Source organism: Pelodiscus sinensis, chromosome 7 (genome assembly GCF_049634645.1).
Source record: "Pelodiscus sinensis isolate JC-2024 chromosome 7, ASM4963464v1, whole genome shotgun sequence".
Lineage (NCBI taxonomy): Eukaryota > Metazoa > Chordata > Testudines > Trionychidae > Pelodiscus > Pelodiscus sinensis.
In genome coordinates this window covers 32,786,209-32,798,291 of record NC_134717.1, presented here as the reverse complement: position 1 = coordinate 32,798,291, position 12,083 = coordinate 32,786,209, and the positions used below count along the sequence as shown (strand labels likewise).

At 40.5% G+C, this 12,083-nt stretch overlaps 1 protein-coding gene across 27 annotated transcripts in view; it reads left to right on the top strand.

Moving 5' to 3' along the window:
• BAZ2B (bromodomain adjacent to zinc finger domain 2B) overlaps nt 1-12,083 on the top strand; it is a 337,721-nt gene that overhangs the window by 310,929 nt on the left and 14,709 nt on the right. For all 27 annotated transcript variants that reach the window (XM_075933462.1, XM_075933451.1, XM_075933455.1 and 24 more), the window contains 3 exons: nt 1,187-1,333; nt 10,183-10,445; nt 11,648-11,791. In XM_075933462.1, coding sequence (XP_075789577.1) covers nt 1,187-1,333; nt 10,183-10,445; nt 11,648-11,791 — 554 coding nt within the window. The remainder of the gene's footprint in view (nt 1-1,186; nt 1,334-10,182; nt 10,446-11,647; nt 11,792-12,083) is intronic.

The following is a 12,083-nucleotide window of genomic DNA, read 5'->3' as shown; positions in this document are numbered from 1 at the left end:
CAATGAAAAAATAACAATTATTAGCCAATGCCTAGCCACAACAATGGTCAGTTCCCATCAGGTTGTGCCCTATCTGCAAACAGTATATTCTCCACTAGCTATAGAACCAGATGAAAAACCTAGAGAGAGATTAAACAGAAGTCTTGCTGTATCTTGAAGGCTGTTGAGCTTGACACTGACAGGTTATAAGAGTGAAAATTGTAGAACGGAGAGATCTAACAATTCCCCTAGGATTTCAGCCCTGGGGACAGATAGCAAGAGCATTCTCATTGATTGTGACGTCTGTCATAGGATATGAGAGGGGAGAGAGTCCTTTGGGATAGTAAATTCTTTTAGATAATACTTAGTCCTGCCATGAGTGCAGGGAACTAGAGTATATGACTTCTCAAAGTCCCTTCCAGTTCTACGATTCTGTGTGTGCTACCAGTGGCTTTGGTGGCTATCCAATACCTCTGTTTCACTTCAGCATTTAATCAAATATGAAAAGTATTCATTGCTTTGTATGCTTTGATATCAGTGTTACATGCAGATGTGTTTTTCAAGTGTGTAAGCATTTTGCTTCTGCTTAATTCCTCACACTGTACATGCCATGCAGATATCTCAGTGCAATCACAACCTATTAATGCAGTATATATGGATGGGGGAAGAGAGAATTCTATAAATACATAGCTGTATACTCATGTATAGCTGTGGCTACGGTATGTAGGTAAGATGATATGGAAAATATCTTCAGCTTACACACTACCAGGTTATTTTGAAAAAAAATATTTAGAAATAAAAACTCTTGCAATAACTATTTTGAAATAACAAGCCCTTTATTTTAAAATAACAGGTTTGGTAGTGTGGACACTGTTGTATCGTGCAAGCAAGGTAGTAACAAACTTCAACAGGCCTTTATTTTTCAAAGGTGAAACCTCTTTACAAAGCTGCAGCTGCTCTCACTCAGGCCTGGCCCATCTCCTCCCCTCTCTTTCCTGTTTCCTATGCTTCCAGATTCCCAACAGCCAGTGCTTCCAGTTCTAGTAAATACGAGCAGCATCTAAAACACCACAGACGCTCACCTTGTTATTTTTGTAGACGTAGACATGCCCTTCTAATACTAAATATATGGTGTATATATTACTACATTTCAGGAACATTTTTAAGGGAAGTTTGTTGAATTAAAGTGATTTTTCATGTTTTGTAGTACTGCCAAATATGTCGAAAGGGAGATAATGAGGAACTTCTGCTTCTTTGTGACGGCTGTGACAAAGGCTGTCATACATACTGCCATCGACCCAAGATCACTACTATTCCAGAGGGTGACTGGTTTTGTCCTGCCTGCATAGCAAAGGTAATGTTAACCTTTAAGATGAATTGAAATGTTTTTGATTCTCCACTACCTGAGTTCTGACTTCAGTGCTTCATCCAGAATTGCTGACAACTTGGAAAACACCAAAATAGAGCAGCAATCTGCATGTCATATGTTGGCTTGGGTAACTGGTAGGGATGCTATCAAGTGTTGCAAGAGAAGAATAATACAGGTATTGAAAAAATATTTTCAGCTACTTCATGTATGAGTGTACTCATCTGTAATCTTACATTTAAGTAGAGTCTGCTACAGATTTGATATCCTAAGCATCTTTTTCCATTCACCTTTAAAAACAAAGTTGATATAACTGTTGACAGACAAAAGTTTGATAGAGATATACAGTATGAAAATAAATGTAGTAATTTTACATTGTTAGTGTGTCAACTCCATCATTCTCATATAAGTGATAATCAAAGAGTATATTTATTTCAGATAAAAATTTTTACCCTGCTATTCTTTTTTTTTCTCATGACCCAGTGTTCAGGGTTCCTGGCTGCTTCTGGGATACATGTGGTCTGCAGTGCCAGCATAGGCAGGAAGGCTGCCATAGCACCCCCACTAGTCACTGGTCACCCTATGGCACCCAGTATCTGACATTGAGTGACCCAGTACTGAGTTGTGACCCATAGTTTGAAAACCACTGCCATAGAACATAAGGACAGAAAGGATATCCACTTGCTTCATCTCTTGTGTATTATAACTTATTAGATTTCACTCTTCCCCCAGAATTCAGCCCAAAAATTTGTGTAACTAAAACATAACAGCTACGTCTAGACTGGCATGATTTACCGCACATGCTTTTAACGGAAAAGTTTTCCGTTAAAAGCATTTGCGGAAAAGAGCGTCTAGATTGGCACGGACGCTTTTCCGCAAAAGCACTTTTTGCGGAAAAGCGTCGGTGCCAATCTAGACGTGCTTTTCCACAAAAAAGCCCCGATCACCATTTTCGCAATTGGGGCTTTTTTTGCAGAAAACAAATCTGAGCTGTCTACACTGGCCCTTTTGCGCAAAAGCTTTGCGCAAAAGGGACTTTTGCCTGAACGGGAGCAGAATAGTATTTCCTCAAGAAGCACTGATTTCAGACAGTAGGAAGTCAGTGCTTTTGCGGAAATTCAAGCAGCCAGTGTAGACAGCTGGCAAGTTTTTCTGGAAAAACGGCTGATTTTTCCGGAAAAACTGGCCAGTCTAGACACAGCCAACTTGTTTGGCTAAAACATATCTTCCAGAAAGGCATTCAGTCTTGAATTGAAGAGGTGAAGAGATGGAGAAACCACCACTTCCTTTTAATAGTGTCTCTTAAATGGGGCATTGCTATGGACAGTGCTATATAGCATAAAGTACCATGTACCTTTCATCCTGGGTTTGCTTCCGCCTCCTCATATTACTGAAACACTTGGGTGCAAAAGAACACAGAAACTTAAGGTGAAACTCAGAAGATTTACAGGTTTGCTGGTTTTGGAACTAAAATTCTGTAAAACCACCAAATGTATCGTGTCATTCTTAAACTATAAATCAGTCCAGACAGGCTAGGTTAAAGCTTAACTCCTATTTGCTGAAAATTTCATAAGCCATTTCCCTGTAATAAAAACCCAAACAGGGCAACTTTCAGCTAATTGCAGGTTTTGTTATACAGGCTGAACCTCCTTGGTCCAGCATTCGTAGGATCTGACCAGTCCTGAACAAGGGAATTTGTGGGATAGGGGAGGTCCCCTGCTACCGACACCCATAGCCCCTCCCTGCTGTCAATTTCACTTCAATTTCAAAAGCGGCAAGGAGTCCTGTGGCACCTTATAGACTAACTGAAGTGTAGGAGCATAAGCTTTCGTGGGCAAAGACCCACTTCGTCTGATACTTCAATTTCAATTGCCTCTGGCCTAGCTGTGTGGCTTTTGAGGCCAGGCTTTGGCCCCCTACCGACAGCTCTGGCTGGGGCTTCTGTGGACACCTGACCCCATGGACCTCTTTGCCACAGGACCACGGATGTTGCCAGAGTAGAAAGTCCTGGTTTAGGGAAGAAGAACTTGTAGAAAATCTGCTTTATTATGAATGCTTAACCAACAAATTTTTAGAAATATGCATACCTGCAATACATTGACAAACTCAATGTCACCATATATAATGGTATTACCAAATTTATATAGTATTGTAATTATAGGGGAAAGCTTTTTATTTGGGATACTTTTGTGTGGCAATGAAGGGAAAATGTTGGCATTGACTAGTTACTTCTTTTGACTAATTCCAGATAAATTAAGTGTTTAAGGGGTATCAGTTTGACCAAGTTCAAGTAGGGCTTCCTCAGGCAAAATTGCCATTAACTTCATTCAAGGCCCAATCCTGTGAAGTGGCAGGTGACACAAATAAGCTGCTGAGCCCTCTCAGCACCCATTAATTTAATTGCAAGTTGAGAGTACATAACACTTCACATGTTCAGGCCCTGAGACAGAACATTGGTCTTTTCCTATGACTTATCAATTGACTTGTCATCTGAAGGACCCTACTGTGGGATCACTATTAAGTCAGCATTTTGCAACAGTTGCCAGACACAAGTATGCATGTTGATATACTAGAATACTTCCCTATATGTAGAACAAGAAAAAATAGAAACCATTGTGTACTAATAATGGAGAAAATTCATAGTCATTTATAAACCTTTGCAACGTTCTGCCCCCAGGTTTTTTTCTTCACATAATTCATTTGTGTTTTCTGACATCTTATACAAATAATGCAAAAAATTCCAGGTTTATCAGGACCAAAATGCTTAAGCAGTATGTTTGACATTCATGCTATAGATAAGAAAGTGATAGAACTACTTATAGTAAGCAGTACATTTTGCATAATCATATTCTGATTATGTATAAAAATTAGTTTTTTAGATAACTAACTAGAGAATCCAGATGTCTAAAAGGGCCTCCAACACCATTATTGCTTGTATCTTCATAATATATGTAAAACATTTGGGTGTGAATACTAGAATACAAGTAGGGAGTTAATCAAATAGCATTTTACAAAAACCCAAATTGATTTAAAATGTCATTGATATTGGATTTGTGTATTTAAACATGTTTTTCCTATTTGACACTGAATATAGCTAGTACATGAGACAGTAGAAGCAAAATTTATTACATAAAGATGGAGTACAGGCAGTCCCCGGGTTACGTACAAGATAGGGACTGTAGGTTTGTTCTTAAGTTGAATTTGTATGTAAGTCGGAACTGGTACATATTGTAGGGGAAACTCTAGCCAAACATTTCTCCAGAGCTCAGTTTTATTCTCCCACACCTCACTTCCCTCAGTCCTTTATTCTCAAGCTGAGGTGTCTGCTGAGAAAAGCTGCTCCGCGTCTCCCTGGTCTGCTGGGGGGGGCGCTAGCTTCGCGTCTCCCTGGTCTGCTGGGGGGAAGCAGCTAGTGCGGGGTTGCCTTACCCCGTTTGTAAGTAGGGATCCGATGTAAGTCGGATCCATGTAACCCGGGGACTGCCTGTATACAAAGTTATCAAACAGCAAATATTACTAAATAAAAATATTTTTTAAATTCTTGTTTAAATTATTTAAAATGTGTAACACATCCATTTTTAATATATATATTTTATTTTAACAGTCTCTCTTTTTCTTCATTGATACCTTAATTTTCTAGCATGTTGGCTAGAGAATTGTTGTTTGAATGAGTTCAGTGTATTCTCTTCACTAGCTTTAGATGCTTCTAGATTTTGGGAAATCCCTATTTAGATTAGAGTGATAATCCAGATGTCATGTTTTTTTCATGCTGTCAACACTCAAGCCCTATTCATATACTCACCATCAAATATTGGTATTTTGTTTCGTTAATATTTTTCACGTAGACTCATCCTTGGACCCTTCTTCCACTCTTATCAAGTAAGGGACATTTTGGAGTTCATTGTCTCTGCCTAAGCAGCTAAATAGAATTTAATTAATGCAGTCTATAAATGTATTGCTGTTCCCCTTTAATTATAGTCTTGCTGACACTTCTTGTTTTCTCACTCTACTATGACTCCTTTTTAAAAGGTTTTTGCATATTTTGGGGCAGGGTAGGCCCGTTGCTCAATGAAAAGAGAGAAACAACAACAGGAAACTTGGAAATGGCAGAGGTGCTTAATGACTTCTTTGTTTCGGTCTTCACCAAGAAGTCTGATGATGAAGGAATACCTAACATAATGAATTCTAGTGGAAATGGGGTAGGTTTAGAAGATAAAATAACAAAAGAACAAGTTAAAAATTACTCAGAAAAATTAGATGTCTGCAAGTGACCAGGGCCTCATGAAATACATTCTAGAATTCTATCAAGGAGCTGATAGAGGAGGTATCTGAGCCTCTAGCTATCATCTTTGAAAAATCATGGAAGACAGGAGAGATTCCAGAAGACGAAAAGAGCAAATATAGTGCCCATCTTTAAAAAGGGAAATAAGAACAACCCAGGAAACTACAGATTAGGGATATAAGCGGCTAGTCAACCATCTGATAAACAAAAGCTTATCGGATAGCTGACATACTAGTCACTTCATCCTCCCCCGCTTCCCCCACTGCCTTTATAACAGAGACAGTAAGGAGAAAGGACGAGGAAGGGGTGCTGGAGGGAGCCAGCTTAAAAGCCATTTCCCCCTATCTCCAGTCCGTGGGAGGGGGCAGGGGCACAGTGGTGGCCAACTTTGAAATGTACAAGTGTCCTTGCTGGGGCTCTTGTACATTTCAAAGTTGGAACATCAAGTGGAGCCCGGGGCCAGTGGGGAGTCCCACTGGTCCTGGGCTCCACGTGGGCAGGCGCTTCTGCTTTGAAATGCACAAGAGCCCCCTTCCTCTCCCTCTCCTCCCCACTCCTTCCCCCCCGGGGACTCCTGTACATTTCAAAGCTGGCACGCTGCATGGAGCCTGTGGTCAGAGGGGATACTCCCCACAGGCCCCAGGCTCCACAAAGTGTGTCAGCTTTGAAATATACCAGAGTCCCGGGGCGGGGGCAAGGGGTGGGGCTTGTGCATTTCAAAGAGGAAACACAGCGTGGAGCCTGGGGTCAGCGGGAGTCCCCGCTAGCCCTGGACTCCACACCACATTCCAACTTTGAAATGCACAAAAGCCCTGGTTGGGGCTCTTGTGCATTTCAAATGCAGAACATGCAAGTTCTTATAGACTAATCAGTTTAATTTCTGTGCTAAGAAAGATAATGGAGCAAATAATTAAGGAATTAATCTGCAAATATCTGGAAGAAAATAAGGTGATAGGGAACAGCCAGCATGGATTTGTAAAGAACAAAACATGTCAAACCAATCTGATAGCTTTCTTTGATAGGATAACGAGTCCTGCGGATAAGGGGAAGCAGTGGATGTGGTATACCTAGACTTTAGTAAGGCATTTGGTACGGTCTCGCATGATCTTCTTATCAATACACTGGGCAAATATAACTTAGATGGGGCTACTATAAGGTGGGTGCATAACTGGCTAGAAAACTGTTCTCAGAGAGTAGTTATTAATAGTTCACAATGATGCTGGAAGGGCATAACAAGTGAGGTTCCATGGGGGTCTGTTTTGGGACTGGGTCTGTTCAAAATCTTCATCAAAGATTTAGATATTGGCATAGAGAATATGCTGATTAAATTTTCAGATGATACCAAACTGGGAGGGATTACAACTGTTTTGGAGGATCTGGACAAACTGGAGAAATAGTCTGAGGTAAATAGGATGAATAAGGACAAATGCAAAGTACTCCACTTAGGAAGGAACAATAAGTCTAACACATACCGAATGGGAAGCGACTGTCTAGGAAGGAGTACCACAGAAAGAGATCTAGGTGTCATAGTGGATCACAAGTTGAATATGAGTTAGCAGTGTGATGCTGTTGCAAAAAAAACAAACCTAATTCTGGGATGCATTAACATGGGTGTTCTGAGCAAGACACGAGAAATTATTCTTCCACTCTACTCTGTGCTGATTATGCCTCAGTTGGAGTATTGTGTCCAGTTCTGGGATCCACATTTCAAGAAAGATGTAGAGAAATTGGAGAGGGTCCAGAGAAAAGCAACAAGAATTATTAAATGTCTAGAGAACATGATCTATGAGGGAAGACTGAAAGAATTGGGCTTGTTAAGTTTGGAAAAGACAAGACTGAGAGGGGCATGCTAGCAGTTTTCAAGTATCTAAAAGGGTGTCACAAGGTGAAGGGGAAAAAATGGTTCCCCTTGGCCTCTGATAATAGGACAGGAAGCAGTGGGCTTACACTGCAGCAAGGAAGATTTAGGTAGGACATTAGGAAAAACTTCCTAACTGCAAGGGTGGTTAAACACTGGAATAAATTGCCTAAGGAGGTTGTGGAATCTCCATCTCTGGAGATGCTCAAGAGCAGGTTAGATAGACATCTATCAGGGATGGTCTAGAGCAGTGTTTCTGAAAGTGTTCCATGGAATTGCTTAGAGAAACACATTAACAGGCCGCCCCGGTTTACAGGCGCCAGTAAATAAACTAACTGTGGCAGCCAGTTATTGTGTTTCCAGTCTAAGTGATTCTGCGGAACACTTTCAGAAACACTGGCCTAGAGCAAGGCTACTCAACTTTGGAAGCTCCCGGGGGCCACAATGATACAGCACATGGCAAGGGCCGCAACTTAAGTGCGGTTGCATATACATGCAAATATATATGCAAATGTATGCAAATTGTTTCTTTCACACTGACAGGCATGAATACAAAGATTAAGCCTTAAGCTGCGGTTCCGGACCCAAATGTGGCCAGTGTGAGCCAATCAGTACCTATCAGACTCTTTCCAAATGGCTAAGCAGCCAGCACTTCCCACAATGCTCCAGCGCTCCCGGCACCTCCTCCCTCGGGGCAAGAAATGCCGGCACCCTGTAGTCGTCTGTTCTAGCCAGCCCATCCACTTGTGTCTTTCAATACTCACCCCACCTGAAAGATGACTTGCCGTTGTGGAGCGTGTTCCCGGTGAAGACCATGTTCAAAGGATCCCACCTGCGAGCCAAGTGCTGACCTTGCATAAACCCAAACTGCACTTTGGGCCGCAAACAAACAGGCCGTGTGTTGAGTAGCCCTGGTCTAGAGGGTGCTTGGTCCTGCCATGAGGACAGGGGACTGGACTTGATGACCTCTCAAGGTCCCTTCAAGTTCTAGTATACAGGCAGTCCCCGGGTTACGTACAAGATAGGGACTGTCGGTTTGTTCTTAAGTTGAATTTGTATGTAAGTCGGAATGGGACATATTGTAGGGGAAACTCTAGCCAAACATTTCTCCAGAGCTCAGTTTTATTCTCCCACACCTCACTTCCCTCAGTCCTTTATTCTCAAGCTTTATTCTCGGAGGCTGCAGCCCAGCGCAGGACCGGGTGTCTTGGCGGTCCCGCCGCCCGCGTCCTCCGCGGCGAGAAAAGCCGCTCCGTGTCTCCCTGGTCTGCTGGGGAAGGGGGGCACTAGCTTCACGTCTCCCTGGTCTGCTGGGGGGAAGCGCCCCCTGCGCCACCGGAGGCGGCGACAGTGGTGGAGGCACCCCGCACTAGCTGCCCCTCCCCCGTTTGTAACTAGGGATCCGACGTAAGTCGGATTGATGTAACCCGGGGACTTCCTGTACTGTGATTCTGTCTTCCCCTACTCGGACATGAGATGTTTTTACATTACTGTTTATCATCCTTGAAAAAGTTTGGTCTCCCCGTGGTCTTTTCAGTTTAGCATTCAATCTTGCAATAAGGGTAAACTTTAAAAGGCAGTAAGATATAGTCATATTCATCTCGTTGTCCCTTTTGTTTTGCACTAAGAGGTCTTTGAATAAATTCCTTTGTCTAGTTTTTTAATTTTACTGTAATTAATCCACTCAATTTTTAGTCTGTTTTCTAGACCTTGTGAATCCTGGTACTAAGACTAAACTAAGGGCTTTCAGGGTCTTTAATCAAGAAAGGAGCTGTTAGAATTAGATGGTAGAGATAAAAAAGACCTATTCAATCTTTGCCTTCCAATTCCTGTCTATATTTAGATATTTTATAGTGTCTGTTAATACAAAAAAAAAGTTTTTGTCTAGTCTTGTTTAAAAAGTCCAGTGATAGGGCATCCACATCTTTTAGCACGTTTTCCATAGCCTCATAGTTCTTGCTATCAGGAAGCTTTGGCTGCTTTTTAGCCTAAATATCACTTTCTTAGTTTCATCCCATTAGCTGAAAATTTAATTAATATGCTGTTTAATCCCTCTTCAATATCAAAAGTGAAGCTGTTAAAAACATGAACCATCCTAATATACTCCCTACTTAGCCATTTTGATATATTACTGTTTACCATTAGTTTACAACCATTGTGACAATTCACAGCGATTCTACCTTTCTCCCAGGATTAAATCTGCTTCCTCAATTATGTAGTATGTTATAAGGTAGAGATGTTTGGGGGATGGGTAGTGTCCAGTAAGTTTTAGAGATGTAAAGCATTCCAGTGGACTTTTGAATTAAGACTATAGCCAAGATTTTTCCAAAGAGACTAGTGATTTTTGTTTGCCTCAGCTTTTATGTGCTGTACGTTAGACCACCAGAAAGCAGCCTGGTTTTTAGAGTATGATGGTTTGATATTTTCTAGAAATCAAGTGCCTTTATAGTGTTATAAATTGAGAACCCAGAATTCCTAGTTGCTTCTGAAAACATTGGCCTGTAAATCTATAGTTTACCTTTAGCGAGCAAGAATAATTAAATAATCTATCTGTTCTCTGAATGTCATATTAATTGCAGCCATTGTGTTTTGATACTATTTAGGGTGTCAGAACTTCATGGGTTTTACCTTTTACAAATACAAACTTTTGTGTAATCTGGTTTGGTTTGTTACATACTTGGATTTTCTCTATTGTAGGCAAGTGGTCAAACCCTAAAAATAAAAAAACTTCAAATCAAAGGGAAAAAAAGTAATGAACAAAAGAGAGGCAGGAAATTGTCTTTAACAGGAGATACAGAGGATGAAGACTCTGCAACTACAAGCAACTCTTTAAAAAGAGGAAAAATAGACCCCAAAAAAAGAAAAATAGATGAAAATATTTCTAACCAAGTAAAACAAGAAAGTTTGACTACTATTAAGAAACCCAAGAGAGATGAATCCAAGGACCTGGCTATTTGCAGGTACTGTCAGTCTTTGGTGAAAGTGATATATTCTATATATGCATAAGCAATGTGCTAGTAGTAGAGAGAACACAGACCCCTGTTCCCTATGGCGCCCCACACAGAAGGCAGTGATAATTTGATTGCAGCTGTTGGGGACTGCAAGTGTGCGTAGTGGGAGTACCTAGCTAGAGCTATCTGTTGCGACACTTGTTCTCATAGGAGCGTACCAGAGGGGGGTATGGTTATGAAATTTTTCTCCTGTGCACTAAAAAGAATGGCATGAGGACTGAGAAGTGTTGCCTACAACTTTCTAAAGGTGTAGAAAATCCAGATGCACAGCACATGTCAAAAGAAACATTGTGCTCAACAAAGGGAGGGACATCATTTCTGGGGTGCACCTTTTTGCCTTGCTGGTTGGCTTTCACTGGCAAAGTGGCACAATTAAGCCTTTAGACTGTTTAAAAAAGTTAGTAGCTCTTGTTTTGTTTGCATAGAAGTAAATGAGCTATGTTAAAAATGACTATGTGGAAAATGTACCTGGGTGGATTTCATTGTATTCTCTTTGAAAACATAAATTGGATTTTTTTTCCTGGAGAACTTGTTTTAGAGAGATAAATGATTGAGTATTAACAAAAAATATTACTTATTGGGTACATTACACACTATATATGACAATATTCTGCTTTACCTAGTAAAAATTAATAGACTGTATTATCAGTAATTCCTCATTTAACACAATAGATGCATTTCTGAAAATGTTCATGCTAAGCGAAAATGTGCTATGCGAGGTCAATTTTCCCATTAAAAATAATGGAAAAGGTGGGGGTTGCGTTTCAGGTGGTGGTGGCAAAGTCCATTTTTTGTTGGTACTGGATTGTCAACATCAACATTAGATATCTAGCAACACAAGTCGCTGCGGTTTGTTAAAACACAAAGATAAACACGTGAGTGAGTGGAGGAGCGCTGTGACCACGTGTATTCATCCGCTCATGTGTATTACCACTATTTTCACCAACTTATACCTCCACGCGAAGTAGTCCACCACTTGATTATTTTCGTGTTATTTCAGGGACGGTCGTGTTATTCGAAAAAATTGTGCTATTGTGAAAATGTGTTAAGTGGGCACGTGTTAAATGACTAATTACTGTACATAATGGTGAACATCCTGTTCAAAAGAGCCAAAACCTGAAGGTATTGACTTAAAACCTTGTTTTATTTAGCATGATCCTGTCTGAATTGGAAACTCATGAAGATGCATGGCCTTTTCTACTTCCTGTAAACTTGAAACTGGTTCCTGGTTACAAGAAAGTTATTAAAAAACCTATGGACTTTTCCACCATCAGAGAAAAGCTAAGCAGTGGACAGTAAGTAAATATATTGCACATTAAATTTGTGAATATTCAGCAAAAAAAAGTTAAAAGAACACACTCAATTTAAAATCTGATCATTTTAAAAAAAGGAATTCAAAGTAATTTCAGATACCATTTATGCCTGGGAGACCCCCTACTAATTTTTATAGTTCTTCACAATTTCATGTTTTATAAATATTTCTTTCTTCTCTCTTCATATGTGAAATACCTTTTCAAAACACAAAGGGAAGCTGTGAAACAAACTTCCCAGAGAAAACAGTAGTTGACTGTTCAGAAAGTGCTCCCA